The sequence below is a fragment of the Odocoileus virginianus genome, chromosome 5 (assembly GCF_023699985.2).
Source record: "Odocoileus virginianus isolate 20LAN1187 ecotype Illinois chromosome 5, Ovbor_1.2, whole genome shotgun sequence".
In the NCBI taxonomy this organism is placed as follows: domain Eukaryota; kingdom Metazoa; phylum Chordata; class Mammalia; order Artiodactyla; family Cervidae; genus Odocoileus; species Odocoileus virginianus.
Genome location: NC_069678.1, coordinates 42,537,313 through 42,554,830, shown reverse-complemented (window position 1 = coordinate 42,554,830; position 17,518 = coordinate 42,537,313). Strand labels below are relative to the sequence as shown.

The window sequence follows — 17,518 nt, the reverse complement described above, 5'->3', positions numbered from 1 at the left end:
GCCAGGCTCCTCTGTCCATGAGGATTCTCCAGGACACCACTCCAAGAATACTGGAGTGGGCAGCCTTCGCTTCTCCAGGGGATCCTCCTGATCCAGGCAGGGATCGAACTCAGGTCTCTTGCATTGCAGGCACATTCTTTACTGTCTGAGCCAGCAGGGAAGGCCAATGTATATGAAGGAGACGTAAACTTTTATTGAACAAATGGGATCATAATGTTCTCTTTTTTATGGATTTCAGAATCACAGATTTTGAATTAATCAAAACTTTGGTACATGACACTCTTACTATTGATCTATGTTTAATCATGTAGAATTTTCAATAAATTATAAAAAAGTCTAGGTGTTTCACATATATGTGCATATCTATACAACTTACAAGTATACAATGTGATTTCTTTTCCCCATTCATTTAGTCTTATTACTCCATTTTTCATCAGTTGGTCTTTTTTCCCTTTTCTCCTAGGAGGGAGGAGGAATTAATATTCCCACACACAATAGATGCTTTTAGTAAGTTAGCAGCTTTTCAAGTGTTTTATCTCCCCACCACCACCAAGCCCCTCACCCCACAGTGGAGAAGCTCTACTGCAATAGAATGCTCACAGCAACAAAGTTTAGCAACCTTCGAAAGAAGCTGTTTCTTATTAAAATCATGCCTTTTCTTGCTCATATATCTCACCATCTTTTTCTGCCTTTGTGTTCAGTTGGTTCTTTTATTATGAAGCAAAGACTAAATTTTGGAACTAACATTTCTTTTGTAATTAGTAAAGTGATACTTTTCTTAGTAATGAATGTTGGAAAGTTTTAAACTCACTTTAATATTGAAATACTAACTTTTAAACATTGAGATATCATTTTCATATAACATATTAGTTTCAGATATACCACATAATAATTCATTATTTCTATACACCATGAAATGTTCATCACAATAACTGTACTTAACATGAATCACATACAGTGTTAAATTTTTTTCTTCTGATAAGAATTTTTAAGATCTACTATCTTTAACAACTTTCAAATATACAGTACAGTATTATTAGTTATAGTCACCATGCTGAATGTTACATCCCCATGAATTGCTTATTTTATAACTGGAAGTTTGTACATTTTGACCACTTTCACCCACTTTGGGCTCTGCAACCCCACCCCCACCACCCCACCTCTGGCAACCACCAATCTGTTCTCTGTATCTATGGTTTTGGACTTACATTTTTTAATATTTTATTTTTAGATTCCACATATAAGTGAGATTATGTATTTGTTTTTGTCTGACTAATTTTACTTGCAGAGGGCATTTAAAATGCTCTCACGTTCAATTTGTGTTGTCAAAAATGACAAGACTTCCTTTTAATGGCTGAATACTATTCCATTATATATATACACCACATTTTCTTTATTTTCCCACACTTAGATTGCTTTCAGGTCTTGGCTATTGTAAATAGTGATGTAATGAATGTGGGGGAGCTGTATCTTTTTGATTCAGTGTTTTTCTTTCTTTTAGTTATATACCCAGAAGCAAAATTGCTGAATTGTATGGTAGTTCTGTTGTTAATTTTTTTCAGGAACCTGCGTACTATTTCCCATACTACATTTCTACCAACGGTGCACAGGGTTCCCTTTTCCACATCTTTGCCAACATTTGTTATCTCTTGTTTTTTTTTTTCAATAATAGCCATTCTAAAGGGCATGAGATATTTCCTTATTGTTTTGGTTTGCATTTCCCTGACGATTAATGGTGTAGAACATCTTTTCATATACCTGTTGGCCATCTGTGTATCTTCTTTGGAAAAAAAAAAGTCTATTCAAATCCTCTGCCCATTTTTAAATTTGATTGTTTATTAATATTTGTTTTTGCTGTGGAGTTATATGTATTCTTTATGTATTTTGGATTTGCAAATATTTCCTCCTGTTCAGTAGGTTGCCTTTTCACTTTGTTGGTTCTGTTTGCTCTGCAGATTTTTAATCTAATATAGTCCCACTTGTTTATTTTTGCTTTTGTTGCCTCTGTTTTTGGAGTCAGATCCAAAAAAAAAAAAAAAAATCATCGCCAAGACTGATGTCAAAGAGCTTACCACTTATGTTTTCTTCTACAGGCTTTATGGTTTCAGGCCTTACGTTCAAATCTTTGATCCACTTTAAATGAATTTTTCTATGTGGTATAAGGTAGTGTTCCAGTTTCATTCTTTTGCACATTGTTCTCTTGTTTTTCCAGCACCATTTATTGAAGAGACTATCTTTTCTCCTTTGTATATTCTTGGCTCATTTGTCATTAATTAATTGGCCATATGTGTATTAATACTAACTTTTGAAATAGCCCTCTCTGAGGACTGTTAACTATTAAATATTAAGCTAATTATTAAATTTTAAAAAGTTGTCATTCTTAATGTGAATTAGAAGGTTAGGAACTGAATGATAGAAGTAAGATATTAGGATAAAGTTAGAAATTATTATTGGTATTGCTAGAATTTTTAAGTAGGGCTTCCCTGGTAGCTCAGGTGGTAAAGAATCTGTCTGCAATGCAGGAGACCTGGGTTCAATACCTGGGTTGGGAAGATCCCCTGGAGAAGGGCATGGCAACCCACTCCAGCATTCTTGCCTGAGGAATTCCACGGACAGAGGAATTCAGGTGGGCTACAGTTCATGTGGTTGCAAAGAGTTGGACACAACTGAGTGACTAACATGCCAAATTTCAAAACTCTGACTTCATTGTAGAATTATTCAAGAGACCTTTCATATAACAAAAATAACAATAGCTACCATTACTTAACCTCATAAAAAAAAAAATCCAGCAATGTTTATGTGTATAGCAACCCACACATCAGTCAGGCATCTAATTCTAAGGGAATCAGTCACATCTAGGGCTAAATAAATAACTTCACAGGATGTTTATTTATTTGCTTGGAAGTCCTGCCAGGTTCCTTAGGGAAGGAGGAAGAGGAAGCTGTTAGAAGTAATTGTGCATCTGATCACTGGCTTCAGCTTTTGTTCATTTACTTGGATTCCTGTCCTTTTGTGTTGTCAAGTAAATAATCAGCAGTCCTTAGATGTATGTTCTTTGAAAGCAAGGAGGAGATTGCAACCAGCTTGCTAGGTAGTTCTGGATGTTCTGTTTCATCCACCTTTCCCAGACCCCACAGCCATACTGCTTGAGTCTACCTGAAAACACTGAGTGAGGGTTCCTGGCATGCTGTTCTTTCCAGCGAACAGCAGTCTGGACCAGGGAGTGATCATAATGTAAGATTCCACTCTACTAAACACATGGGAGAATAAAATAAAGCTCCCAAGACATTTAAGTGGCTAAATACTAAATACTTCTTAACAGATAGTTTGTTAGAAAGAAAGGAAGAAAGGGAGGGAGGGAGAGAGGGCAGGAGGAAGAAAAAAGGAAAGAAGGAAGAAGAAAAGAGAAAGAGAAATGAGAGGGGGGCAGTGCAGAGGAGGGGGGAACTGAGCCACTAATTCAGGCATGCGAAATGACCTTTCTAATCAGAATCTGATGGTGTAACCCTTCTGTGGATATATTTGGTAGGCTAAGTCAGAGTGCTATATGTATGGATTCTTGAATCAGCGAATATATGGTAGTTGATAGTGATACTTGTAACTGGTAGTATTAATTGTAATTCCTTAGTATTTTATGGCTGTCTGCTCATTCTGATGTATGATTATCCATCCACTCAGTACCCTAACAAAATACCATAGACTGGGTAATTTAAACATCAGAAACGTACTTCTCACAGTTCTGGAGGCTTTGAAGCCCAAGTTCAGGATGCTGGCTGATTCAGTCCTGGAGAGAGTCCTCTTCCTGGCTTGTAGGTGGTGCCCTTCACAGTATGTCCTCAGGTGGACTTTCCTCACAGCATGCGTGCAGATCTTACAAGGCCACCAATCCTATTGGATTAGGCCCCCACCCTCATGACCATATTTAACCTTAATTGCCCTGTCTCCTAAAAGCCCTAGCCCACACTGAGGGTTAGGACTTCAGCATAGGAATTTTTGGGGTCAGGGGGACACAATTCAGTCTTAACATATTGTCTTATAATAAAAGTTTGGTTATGTTTGGTTATTCCCTTAAATTAAATGACAACTTGGGTTAAGGATTGAGTCTGTTCAGTTATACCATTTGTCCACTGTAAATAGCTACCTTAAGGAAGTATCCATTTCAAAAGAGTAAGATGAGCAAAACTACGGAGTCAGCTAATCATCATATTTTAAGTGTGATAACAACAAGGAATTGCTATCAAAGTTGGAGAATTCACAAACATGCATTATATATCTTCTATACATCAGCAGCTCGAAGGGATGCTGTTTTCTACATAGATTCTGGTGTGCTACTGATATTCCTATGAAGGAAGACCGAGTTTGTTAAAGCCTTAAAGCCACATTCAGTCCTTTGGAATAGTGACCACTGTACCTGGCTCAGAGCAGGGAGGGGGAGTTCTGCAGGCAGTCTGTATGCAGTTGTCTTTAATATTATTTACCAGGGTATAAAACATTCCTATGTTAATGTGTAGTGTGAATGTGGGTGTGAATTGCATCTGATAGTAAATAAAATACAAAAATGCATAGTGTCCTCTTGAGAGGAATGTCTTTATTTCCACCAGGTCAGAGGTCTTTATTTGTACTAGGAAGTTGAGAACAGGTGGGGGAAAAGGCAGATTTGTTTTCAGAAAAATGGAGTGGGGTGTTTGGGAGACATTCCTAGCAGAGGAATGCCAAGGACAGGGTGCCATGTGATTTCAGAGGAAATGCATCAGCCTGAGGGAGGATGCCTAGTAGGAAAGAAATGATGCAGGAAGACTGACCTCTTTGTTCCTGGGACCTGATCCTGGTGTTGCCCTGGATTCAGGGCCCCACACACCTAACACAGCCTGACTGACACTGCGCTCCTCCCTCCATGGAGCCACTCCTCTCCTTCCTCAACTGCTCTTTGTAATAAGGCAGGGAACATGTTAAAACCATTCTTCATCCTGCAGCTGACTTGAGATTTTCCTTTTCACTAGACTGCAAGTTCCCAAGCCTTATTAAGTGCCAGACTCGTCATGAGCAGGTGAAAATTAATTAATGATGGGAATGAAAGATTGATTGGGTTTATTAGGAAGGAGACATTTAACCAGTATCTATTTTAAATAAGTCGAGTTCTAACCCTTAAAAGCTGAACAAACAGGGCTTTGAGTAGCATAACCAAAGCTGTGGATATGGGGAGGTCCAGGATGTTGACTGGTTGGATTTCAGTACAAACTTGGAATGGGAAAGAAGCCTGGAAAGTTGTGTTTGAATTAAATCCCTGAGTGCCAAGCTAAAGAATTTGAAATATACAGAAGAGCTATTTGCTCTTTCAGTACTTTTGTTGCTTGGGTATGTGGCAGTTAAATGCAGTCAACTCTTATGTAGCTGGATATTAAAAAATGAAAACTGTCCTGTCAGAAAACTTTGAATCATCCTTTCTCTTTTTCTGGCTGTCTTTAAGCCAGATCCCTACTTGTTAGGATGAAGGGAGAGGGAGGAAAAAAAAAATGGAGATAAAATGAAAGCTCATTTGGTTGCTTAATCCTTAGCTATGTCCATAGGCCAAGAGATCAATGTTGACTTATTATGATCAAAATTATATTACTTTTAGCCAAAGGCTGTTTTAAGATATGAGCAAAGAATGGGTTAATTTAATTTGGAAAGTAAGTTATAAAGATCAAAATAGTACAAAGTTCAAGTGTATTTCTGAGTGGAAACACAAGTAACATTGAGAATTAGTTTTATAAAAGGAGTAGTATGAGAAATAAATGTCACCGTAATATATTAACTAGTAGAAAGTAACTTTTGCTCTGAACTTTAAAGTTGAAATGCAATTAGTAAGTATAATGGGGTTTTGAAATCCCATATGGGCTGTATTTATCCAGAGTTTCCTTCTGGTCTTATCAACCTTCAGAATCTATAAAAGCATAACTACCGTAAAATATACACACACTAAATTCCAAGAAAGAGTTTCAAATATTTTTCACCTGTTTCCGCTAATAAAATTAAAGGGAAATGGACACTTTTGCTGCTAGCACTTCAAATTATCATGTGCCAACATGAAAACATTCACCATAAGGTCATAATCTGCATGTATCTGCCAAATTTGTTATTTATTGCATTTCTGTCCTCATGGTTGTGTCTCTTTAGCTCTAAGAGTGAGGTGATTGTTTAATTAAGGGATAATCAGCTCCCAGTGTGAAGTATTCATACGTGATATAATTTTTATCCATACATGATATTCCCAGTCATATGCAGGGACTGAAAGGTAACAGTGTTAAATGGGAACTTTGATTTGAATAAGTGATGGGACTGGAGACAAATTCTGCTGTTCATTTCTTGCCAGTCTTTTTTATAATAAGGCAAAAATGCATATATGATTTTTCAGTCTCCATGCCTGGAAAAATATTCATGAATTTATCATCTTTATATTTACATTATATTCTAGGAAATATTTTGCTGTGACAATAATAATAAATACCAAATGATAGAGGAACTTTTATATCTGCCATCTCATTTCATTAGTGCAAAATTAGCAGCCACAAAGGGAACCACCATCTGGGAGGTGTTTTAAACAGCACCATTTAAATTCCTCCTGGAGTTTGACATGGACATGTTATAAGAAAAGATTTGAAGAGAATGGCCCATTTAAAAGGGAACAAAGCATCTCAGTTTGGCCACAAATAACAGTCCTTGAGGAAACATATGGCTTTCCCAGTGGGGAAAGGTGATGCTTAAATCCATCCTCTGAAATGTTCTCATCGTTTTATCTGGCCTTGGCACCCTGGCCTCCTGAGCCCCCACCATCATGTGGCCTTGGACCACCTCCAGGTTTCTTCTTAATACCGTTGCTGAAACCACTGGACAGGTCCAGCAAAACCATTTATCATTATTTAACGTAAACAACCTAGAAGTGACAATGCGTGCCTGCATATTTCTGCTTCTGCAGACAATTTTCCTCTCAGAGAGGAGCTGAGTGTGTGTTTGAAGCAAGTGATGCCTTTCAGAATTGCATTAAAAATTTTCAAGTGTCCTAGTCAAGCAGCGTTATCCAGGCCCTCCGGTGCATGCAGCCTCAGAAGCACCAGTTCCTTCCAGCTCTAACACTTAGAGTACGCTGTTTACATTCCTGCTTCCCCTCCCCGGAGTGCCAGCTCCTTGGAGGATATGCACGCCCAGCTTGTAACCTGTCTCTAAGCACAGCACCAAGAGGACAGTCGGCTTTTAGTAACATTTATTGTATCAGTAAGTATGGGGTGGAAAAAGAATAGATGTGGAGACAAACGTGTATGGAATTCAATCCTGGTTTTATATACCATGTGATTTGGGGTGAGTTCTTAACCTTTCTGAGCCTTAGTTTCCTAAAAATCAGGTCGCGGTAGCCAATTTACAAGGAGCTAGAAGATTGACAATAGGTAATAAGTGAAAAGCATATCGTAGACTGTAAGTACCCTCTGGTTGTTAGTCTGTTAATGTAACAGATCTTTGCTGTGTATCAACTGTACAGTCCAGTCCAACCAGTTCTGGGTGCTGGAGAGATGCAGAGATGGAGACAGTTTCTCCTTTCAGGATGTGTGTGATCTAACATTGTGATTTTTACGTTACTTTGTCTTTTGAGCTAATCAGCTGTAACTTGGGTGGCTCAGACGTTAAATACATCGATTGATTTCTCTCCCCCAGATTCTCTGTGTGGATCCCCTCGCCCTAAGTAGGAGACGTTCCTCATTACTCTTGCTCTTCATGGTACACTGCCAGCACTTCTGCAAAGTCTTTGTTCTCTGCTGTGATGCTAGTACTTAAGAATATTTCAGAACTGAGGAAGTGATGATGTCATATCCCAGCAGAATAAGAATCAGGAAAGATTCTCATCCTAAAATTGCAATGTAGCATACTTTGCATGTATATATAGATGTAGAAGCTCTATACAGTCAGCAAAAACAAAACCAGGAGCTGACCGTAGCTCTGATCATGAACTCCTTATTGCCAAATTCAGAATTAAATTGAAGAAAGTAGGGAAAACCACTAGACCATTCAGATATGACCTAAATCAAATCCCTTACGATGATACAGTGGAAGTGACAGATAGATTCTAGGCATTAGATCTGATAGACAGAATGCCTTAAGAACTATGGATGGAGGTTCATGACATTGTATAGGAGACAGTGATCAATACCATCCCCAAGAAAGAGAACTGCAAAAAGACAAAATGGTTGTCTGAGGAGGCCTTACAAATAGCTGAGAAAAGAAGAGAAGGTAAAGGCAAAGGAGAAAAGGCAAGATATACCCATTTGAATGCAGAGTTCCAAAGACTAGCAAGGAGAGATAACAAAGCTTCCTCAGTGATCATTGAAAAGAAATAGAGGAAAACAATAGAATGGGAAAGACTAGAGATCTCTTCAAGAAAATTAGAGATACCAAGGGAACATTTCATGCAAAGATGAGCACACTAAAGGACAAAAATGGCATGGACCTAAAAGAAGCAGATGATATTAAGAATAAGTGGCAAGAATACACAGAAGACCTATGCAAGAAAAGTCTTCATGACCCAGATAACTACAATGGTGTGATCACTCACCTAGAGCCAACATCCTGGAATGCGAAATCAAATGGGCCTTAGGATGCATCACTACACACAAAACTAGGAAAAGTGATGGAATTCCAGTTGAGCTATTTCAAATCCTAAAAGATGATGCTGTGAAAGTGCTGCACTCAATATGCCAGCAAATCTGGAAAACTCATCAGTGGCCACAGAACTGGAAAAGATCAGTTTTCATTCCAGTCCCAAAGAAAGGCAATGCCAAAGAATGTTCAAACTACCACACAATTGAACTCATCTCACACACTAGGAGAGTAATGCTCAAATTTCTCCAAGCCAGGCTTCAACAGTCGGTGAACCGTGAACTTGCAGATATTCAAACTAGACTTAGAAAAGGCAGAGGAACCAGAGATCAAATTGGCAACATCCTTTGGATCATTGCAAAAGCAGAGTTCCAGAAAAACATCTACTTCTGCTTTTATTAACTATGCCAAAGCCTTTGATTGTGTGGATCACAAAAAACTGTGGAAAATTCTTTAAGAAATGGGAATATCAGACCACCTAACCTGCCTCCTGAGAAATCTGTATGCAGGTCAAGAAGCAACAGTTAGAACTGGACATGGAACAACAGACTGGTTCCAAATCGGGAAAGGAGTACATCAAGGCTGTATATTGTCACCCTGCTTATTTAACTTATATGCAGAGTACATCATGTGAAATGCCGGGCTGGATGAAGCACAAGCTGGCATCAAGATTTCCAGGAGAAATATCAATAACCTCGATATGTAGATGACACCACCCTTACGGCAGAAAGTGAGGAAGAATTAAAGGGCCTCTTGATGAAAGTGAAAGAAGAGAGTGAAAAAGTTGGCTTAAAACTCAACATTCAGAAAACTAAGATCATGACATCCAGTCCCAACACTTCATGACAAATAGATGGGGAAACAATGGAAACAGTGACAGACTATTTTCTTGGGCTCCAAAATCACTGCAGATGGTGACTACAGCCATGAAATTAAAAGACACTTACTCCTTGAAAGAAAAACTATGACCTACCTAGACAGCATATTAAAAAGCAGAGACATTACTTCACCAACAAAGGTCCATCTAGTCAAAGCTGTGGTTTTTCCAGTAGTCATGTATGGATGTGAGAGTTGGACTGTAAAGAAAGCTGAGCACTGAAGGATTGATGCTTTTGAATTGTGGTGTTGGAGAAGACTCTTGAGAATCCCTTGGACTGCAAGGAGATCCACCAGTCAGTTAAAGGAAATCAACCCTGAATATTCTTTGGAAGGACTGATGCTGAAGCTGAAACTCCAGTATTTTGGCTACCTGATGCATAGAACCGACTCATTGAAAAAGACCCTGAGGCTGGGAAAGATTGAAGGCAGGAGGAGAAAGGGATGACAGAGGATGAGATGGTTGCATAGCATCACCAAAGCAATGGACATAAGTTTGAGTAGGCTCCGGGAGTTGGTGATGGACAGGGAAGCCTGTCGTGTTGTAATCCATGGGGTCGCAAAGAATGGGACACAACTCAGTGGCTGAACTGAACTGATATTTTGTTGTCACAATTTGGTAGCTCTTCTTTATGAAGAAAGGCAGCTAATTGAAGTCAGCCACAGGGAGAGTAGTTCAGATGTCTTCTGGGGCACTTAAAAGTGTATCAGATGGGTCACTGTGCTCGCTGCTAGAAGTGAGCTGATTAGAAAACCTAAACAATGTGTTAGAACAATGAACTCCTTTCCAAACATTTTTCAAGCCTGACTTAAGCAAGAGAGGGAAGGTAAATGGTACCTAGAAAAGAGTTCTCAATGTCACCTCATGACTGCTTATGCTGATAGGATGATGGAAAATCCTATCATGATATTTTTTTAAAAGCCCATTTAGCCTTGATTGGAAAATACATGTTAACACCCTAACATGTTAAAAATGTTAGGATGAAAAATAGGTTTTCCCCATGTGTTTTGCCTAAATGATAGGAAAGCATTGTAGGGGTGGGGGCGGGAAATCAGGGTGAAGTGGGGGACATGTGGCATCTGTGAGTGAGCAAGTACACAAGTGTGTGTACACAAGGGCAGTATTGACAGATTTACAATCTCTATGCCCAAAAGGGAATGTACCTCTAATTAATAAGCATTGACTCTGTTTTTAAATTAAGTGTTTTGTTAATAAGTAATTGATCATATGTGCCATTGATTAGTGACTCCTTTTTCTTCAAGAGAGAAATTTGTTGTTGTTTTTTTAATTACTTTTTACTGGAGTATACTTGCTTTACAATGTGTTAATTTCTACTGTACAGCAAAGTGAATCAGCCGTACATATACATGTATCCCCGTTTTTGGATTCCCTTCCCATTTAGATCACCACAGAGCAATAAGTAGCATTTGATGAGCTATACAGTAGGTTCTCATTAGTTATCTACTTTTTACATAGTATCAATAGTGTATACATGTCAGTCTTGATCTCCCAAATCATCCCACCCCCCACTCACAGCCTTGGTGTCCATATGTTTGTTTTATATGTGTGTCTCTACTTCTGCTTTGCAAATAAGATCATTGACACCATGTATCTAGATTTTTTTTTAATCAAATATTTTCACTTCCTACTATGAGCAAGACATTATTCTGAGGGTGAGGCAGAGGTACAGCTCAACCCTTGACTTCTAGATATTCGAGACTTTCAGAAATGCACCAACTCTGGGCAATTTCATTTCCATTGAAAGTAACATGAATCTTTTCAACTTGCACTGAATGTTGAGCGTTCCCAAGCTTAGTTCGTGGACCCAGTTCTCTCTTTGTCCCCTCCCAAGGTTTCAAATGCCGTCTGAACACTTCTGGCTCCTCACTGTGTACTTCTAGCACACTTGTCTGCTTTGAGCTCCAGACCCATATTCCGCATTAAATCTCAACTTGGATGTAGATGGCACGCCGCACAGTGTGTCCAGCTAAACCTGGGGGTGTGGTCCAAGTGAAGTTACCACCATCCATCCAGTTCCAGGACACTTTCATCTCCTTAGTTCTCCTGTCTAGTCCACCACGGGGCTTCTCAGGTGGTGCTCGTAGTAAAGAACCCGCCTGCCAGTGCAGGTAGACGTAACAGACATGGGTACATTCCCTATGTTGGGAAGATCCCCTGGAGGAGGGCACGGCAACTCACTCCAGTATTCTTGCCTGGAGAATCCCATGGACACAGGAGCCTGGCGGTTGCAAAGAGTCGGATGCAACTGAAGCAACTCAACATGCACGACTTTGTTGTTCACTTGCTCAGTCGTGTCTGACTCTTGGCGACCTCATGGTCTGCAGCATGCCAGGCTTCCCTGTCCTTCACCATCTCCTGGAGTCTGCTCAACTCATGTCCATTGAGTCGATGATGCATCCAACCATCTTGTCCTCTATTGTCCCCTTCTCCTCCTGCCTTCTCTCTTTCCCTGCAGTGGGATCTTTTCCAGTGAGTCAGCTTTTCAAATCAGGTGGCCAAAGGATTGGAGCTTCAGCTTCAGCATCAGTCCTTCCAGTGAATATTCAGGGTTGATTTCCTTCAGGATTGACTGGTTTGATCTTGCTGTCCAAGGGACTCTCAAAAGGTTTCTCCAACACCATAGTTTGAAGGCATCAATTTTTCAGCTCTCAGCTTTCTTTATGGTCCAACACTCACATCCATATTTGACTAATGGAAAAACCAGAGCTTTGACTAGACAGAACTTTGTAGGCAAAGTAATATGTCTGCTTTTTAACATGTCTAGGCTTGTCAACTTCCCTGGTGGTTCAGACGGTAAAGTGTCTGCCTACAATGCGGGAGACCCGGGTTTGATCCGAGGGTCGGGAAGATCCTCTGGAGAAGGAAATGGCAACCCACTCCAGTATTCTTGCCTGGAGAATCCAATGGATGGAGGAGCCTGGCGGGCTACAGTCCACAGGGTCACAAAGAGTCGGACACGACTGAGCGATTTACTTCACTTCACTTCACGTCTAGGTTTGTCATAGTTTTTCTTACAAGGAGCAAGTGTCTTTTAATTTCATGGCTTCAGTCACCATCTGCAGTGATTTTGGAGCCCAAGAAAATAAAGTTTGTCACTGTTTCCATTGTTTGCCCACCTTTTTGCCATGAAGTAACAGGACCAGATACTATGAACTTAAGTTTTTTGAATGTTGAATTTTAAGCCAGCTTTTTCACTCTCCTCTTTTACCTTCATCTAGAGGTTCTTTAGTTCCTGTTTGCTTTCTGTCATAAGGGTTATATCATCTACATATCTAAGGTTATTGATATTTCTCCCAGCAATCTTGATTCCAGCTTGTGCTTTATCCAGCCCAGCGTTTCTCATGATGTACTCTGCATATAAGTTAAATAAGCAGGGTGACAATATGCAGACTTGACGTACTCCTTTCCCAGTTTAGAACCAGTTGGTTGTTCCATATTCAGTTATAGCTATTGCTTCTTGACCTGCATACAGGTTTCACAGGAGATAGGTAAGGTAGTCTGGTATTCCCATCTCTTTAAGGATTTTCCAGTTTGTTGTGATCCACACAGTCAAAGGCTTTAACATAGTCAGTGAAGGAAAAGTAGATGCTTTCTAGAACTCTCTTGCTTTTTCTATAACGCAGCATATGTTGGCAATTTGATCTCTGATTCCTCCGCCTTTTCTAAATCCACCTTGAACAACTGGATGTTCTCAGTTCGGGTACTGTTAAAGCCTAGCTTGGAGGATTTTGAGCATGACCTTGCTAGCATGTGAAATGCATGCAATTGTGTGGTAGTTTGAACATTCTTTGCCTTGCCTTTCTTTGGTATTGGAATGTAAACTAACTTTTTCCAGTCCTGTGGCCACTGCTGAGTTTTCCAAATTTGCTGGCATTTTGAGTGTAGTACCTTAACAGCATCATCTTTTAGGATTTGAAATAGCACAGCTGGAAATCCATCACCTCCACTAGCTTTGTTCATAGTGATGCTTCCTAAGGCCAACTTGACCTTGCCCTACAGGATGTCTGACTCTAAGTGAGTAATCACACCATTGTGGTTATCTGGGTCATTAAGTTCTTTTTTGTATAGTTCTGTGTATTCTTGCCACCTCTTCTTAATATCATCTGCTTCTGTTAGGTCCATACTGTTCCTGTCCTTTATTGTGCCCATCTTTGCATGAAATATTCCCTTGCTATTTCTAATTTTCTTGAAGAAATCTCTAGTCTTTCCCATTCAATTGTTTTCCTCTATTTCTTTGCATTGTTAATTGAAGAAGGCCTTCTTATCTCTCCTGCCTTTCTCTGGAACTCTGCATTTGTTGTGTATATCTTTCACTTTCTCCCTTGCTTTTTGCTTCTCTTCTTTTCTCAGCTCTTTGTAAGGCCTCCTCAGACATCCATTTTGCCTTTTTGCATTTCTTTTTCTTGGGGATGGTTTTGATCACTGCATCCTGTACAGTGTTATGAACCTCTGTCCATAGTTCTTGAGGCACTCTGTCTATCATATCTAATCCCTTGAATCTATGCATGTACTAGTCCACCACTAAGTCTTGCTGATTCTGTTGGTTAAATACTTTTTAAATCACATGTTTCTCTCCTTTTCTACCATAGTCTCAGTTACCACGAGCTCTTGCTTGGTCTGTCTTCTCCTCTGGCTCCTCTCCAATACTCTTTTTTCCAGAAATATGAGTCAGATCAGGTCACGCCCACTACTTCAGACCATTTAACAAATCCCATTGCTCCTAGACAAAAATTCAGAATCCTCAATGTGGCATCCAAGACCAGCATGGCTCTCTGTATGTATTCCTGTCAGAGAGCCTGAAATAATCTTTACCTGACTTCTTTATATGGTTAACTTTCTGGCTGCTCTCTAGACCTTACCTGAAAAGAAACTTCCACAGGAAAGCTTCTCATAGGCCCTCCCACTGCCATAGTACAGAGTACCCATCCTTAGCTACATTACATGGCTATGCATTTAGTTGTATGATTGTGAGTCAGTGTCTACTCCCCCTGTGCTGTGTGCAACCAAAGTAAGGACGATTCTGCTTTACTCACCAAATGTATTCCCAGCTGGAGGACTGGGGGCGGGGCGGGGGGGGGGGGGGCTGGCTTGGTCATGAAGGACCTCCTGAGCCAGGTGAAGCTATTTGGGATTTATCCAAAGAGCAGTGGGAAGCCTTTGAAAGTTTGGAAGCAGGGAACAATGTGATGGGATGTATACTCTAGAAGAATCACCGTGGACAAGACATAGAGAAATCCAAACAGGTACGCTTGAAACGCGGAAATAAGCAGAGACACAGTAACTGCAGGTCCACTCTTTCTCTATTCCACCTTTCCTCCTCTCCTCTCTAAATCCAGTGAGGTTACTCAGAAACCCTCTCAAACAAATGCTTGATCCACATCTAGTTGCCTGAACATTGATTGAATTCCTAACAACTTTGTTGATGCAAGGAATAATAAAGTGAGAACTGGTCCAGACCCAAATGTACATCTTCAGCCCACATCTCCCACTTTAGTAGAAAGTCTAGAGACTATCTAATAAGCAGAGTATAATAAATGTACATCTTCAGCCCACATCTCCCACTTTAGTAGAAAGTCTAGAGACTATCTAATAAACAGAGTATAATACAATGTGGAAAGTGCTCTGATAAGAGTTAGAATGGAGGTCTGGAACTCAGAGGCGGTTATAACTAATACACTTTCACGTGGAGCAGAAAATGCCTCACAGGGACCATGGCATTTGATCCAGCAGGAAGGATAGGAATTTTTCAGAGACAGCTGAGGGTGGCCTTCAGTGGCTAGAAGAGCATGTGAAGGGCCTGGCTGTTGGGGCATGGCTTTGGCCCTGGATGTGTGGGGATGGGGGTGGGGAAAGTGGTGATGTGTTGGGGCCTTATTGTAAAAGGTCTGGTATTCTTAGTTCAGGAGTGTGAATATCATATTGTGGTCTGCCAGAAGTCACTGGACCACTGCAAATATCTCTAAATTAAGAAACAATACATGAGAGAATACTTTATATTAAAGGTTTATTGAGAAAGCAGTGACTGGGCCAGTGAAAGCAATGATCTTCTGAACCTAAGAAACACAAGAATGATTCTGGTCCTGAAGCATGTACAGTGGGGTCTGGGCCCCCGGTTGCAATGAGCTGACCCAGGCCTGCCCCCGGGAGACAGAGTGGGGACCTGGCCACACACGATTGTGAGCACGCTCTGCCCTGATAGCCGTCCTGATTGATATTTTATTTTGCAGTTCCATGGAGAATGGGAGGCCACCCGATCCTGCAGACTGGGCCGTGATGGATGTCGTCAATTACTTCCGAATGGCAGGATTTGAGGAGCAAGCTAGTGCATTTCAGGAACAGGTAACTCAGTCTAGAGAAATACACAATGAACATGATTGCCTCCCTTCCCCACAATGAGCAGCAGGGACTGAGAAAGAAAGGCATAGAGAGCGGTGAGGGATCAGTGAGGCTCCAGGTCACCCCAGCCCCTGGGAAAGTAAGAGGGTGGGGAAGGGGAGTACGGAAGTGACAAGCTAACGATTCCCTCCTGCAAGAGGAAAACCCAAGCGCTAAGACAGAAACATGGGCGCAGCTGCAGGGAGGAGGGCCAAGTCTCATCTACATTTGCATCTTCTGAAAGACGGCCCAGCCCTGCCTTCAACACAAGCACACGAGGAAGCAGAACACAGAAAAAGAGGAAAAGCAGGGGCGAATCTGGCAGAGAGACACGCTCCTGTCTGCTGCTGGCCTCTGCGCCACCTGAGCTGTTAATTAAGCCTCCTCCAATGTGCTTGCTGGGTGCTGAGCAAAGTCAAATGGAAAGAGCACAGCGTTTGGACTTCAATCCTGGTTCTTGTGATTCTGTGTGATCCCAGGCAAATGCTATGACTCTCTGAGTCACTTTTTCTCATCTGTAATACCAGGCTCTCAGTGCCTAACTTTGTAGGGTGGTATGAGAATTAAAGGGCAGTGATGAAGGCACGTTGCCTCGGGTAGGTGCTGGCCCAACCTTGATGCCCCCCAAATGCGAATTCCCTCACTCAGGTCCAGTGGTGGTACTGGAGAGATGGAGGGAAGAGCAGGGGATCCCTCCCAATTGTCTGGGCGATTCCTGATTCCATTTTCCAGGCTGGGTCAGCACTGTAGGGATAGTTTTCAAAGGGTTTTGACCATGAGGAAGCAAATCAGGATACATGCGATCCACACCAGACCAGTTCTGTAGGGAAGCACAGAGTTCCCATTTCCCTACCAATGAAATCTGCAGTATTCTAAGCATTAAGTTCACTTTTCTAATTTTATAATGTAATTGAGAGAATTATAAACTGAGCAATGCATTTCGCTGCTTCTTGCACATCCCCTTAGCCATTTCTTACTCTCTCAAGCTGGGTTTGGATAAGTGCAATTTTCTAATATCATGTTTTCTGATGAAATATATATCTTGTATTCTAATAAATATCTAATACCGTATATAGAAAAGTGCACTTCTCTAATATCATAAATAAATCTAATCTCTAGATTTCCTTCAGCCAGTATTTTCTTCAACTTTATCCCTGCATATGTGTTTTTTGTTAACTTGGAAAATTTGCCAGAATAACAGCTTAAATCACTTCACACCCACCAGGACAGCTAAAATTAGAAAGACTGATAGCAAATGTTCGTGAGGATATAGAGCAACCACACTCGTCTACATTGTTAGTGGGAGTGTAAAAAAAAAACACTCAAGTATCTACCCCATGATCTAGCAGCTTCATTCCAGAGTGTTTGCCCAAGGGAAATGAAAGCATATGTCCACCAAAGATTTGCTCAACACTGTTCAAGTAGCTTTATTCCTAATAGTCCAAAACTGGGAGCTCAAGTGTCCATCAATAGGAGAGTGAATAGACAAACTGTGGTCTAGTCTTACAGTGGAATAAAGAAAAATGAACTACTGATACACACAACAGTTTGGATGAGTCTTAAAACATTATGCTAAATGAGAGAAGCTTTACATAAAAGAGATTTTTCTGAATGGTTTTT

At 40.6% G+C, this 17,518-nt stretch overlaps 1 protein-coding gene across 4 annotated transcripts in view; it reads left to right on the top strand.

Annotated features, from left to right (window-relative positions):
* Positions 1 to 17,518, top strand: part of SAMD13 (sterile alpha motif domain containing 13) — a 50,797-nt gene that overhangs the window by 16,593 nt on the left and 16,686 nt on the right. For 3 of the 4 annotated variants that reach the window (XM_020891281.2, XM_020891283.2, XM_020891282.2), the window contains exon 3: positions 15,751 to 15,862. In XM_020891281.2, the coding sequence (XP_020746940.1) occupies positions 15,751 to 15,862 (112 nt within the window). Of the gene's footprint in view, positions 1 to 15,750; positions 15,863 to 17,518 lie in introns of those variants that run through there. The other variant, XM_020891280.2, reaches the window with a different exon arrangement.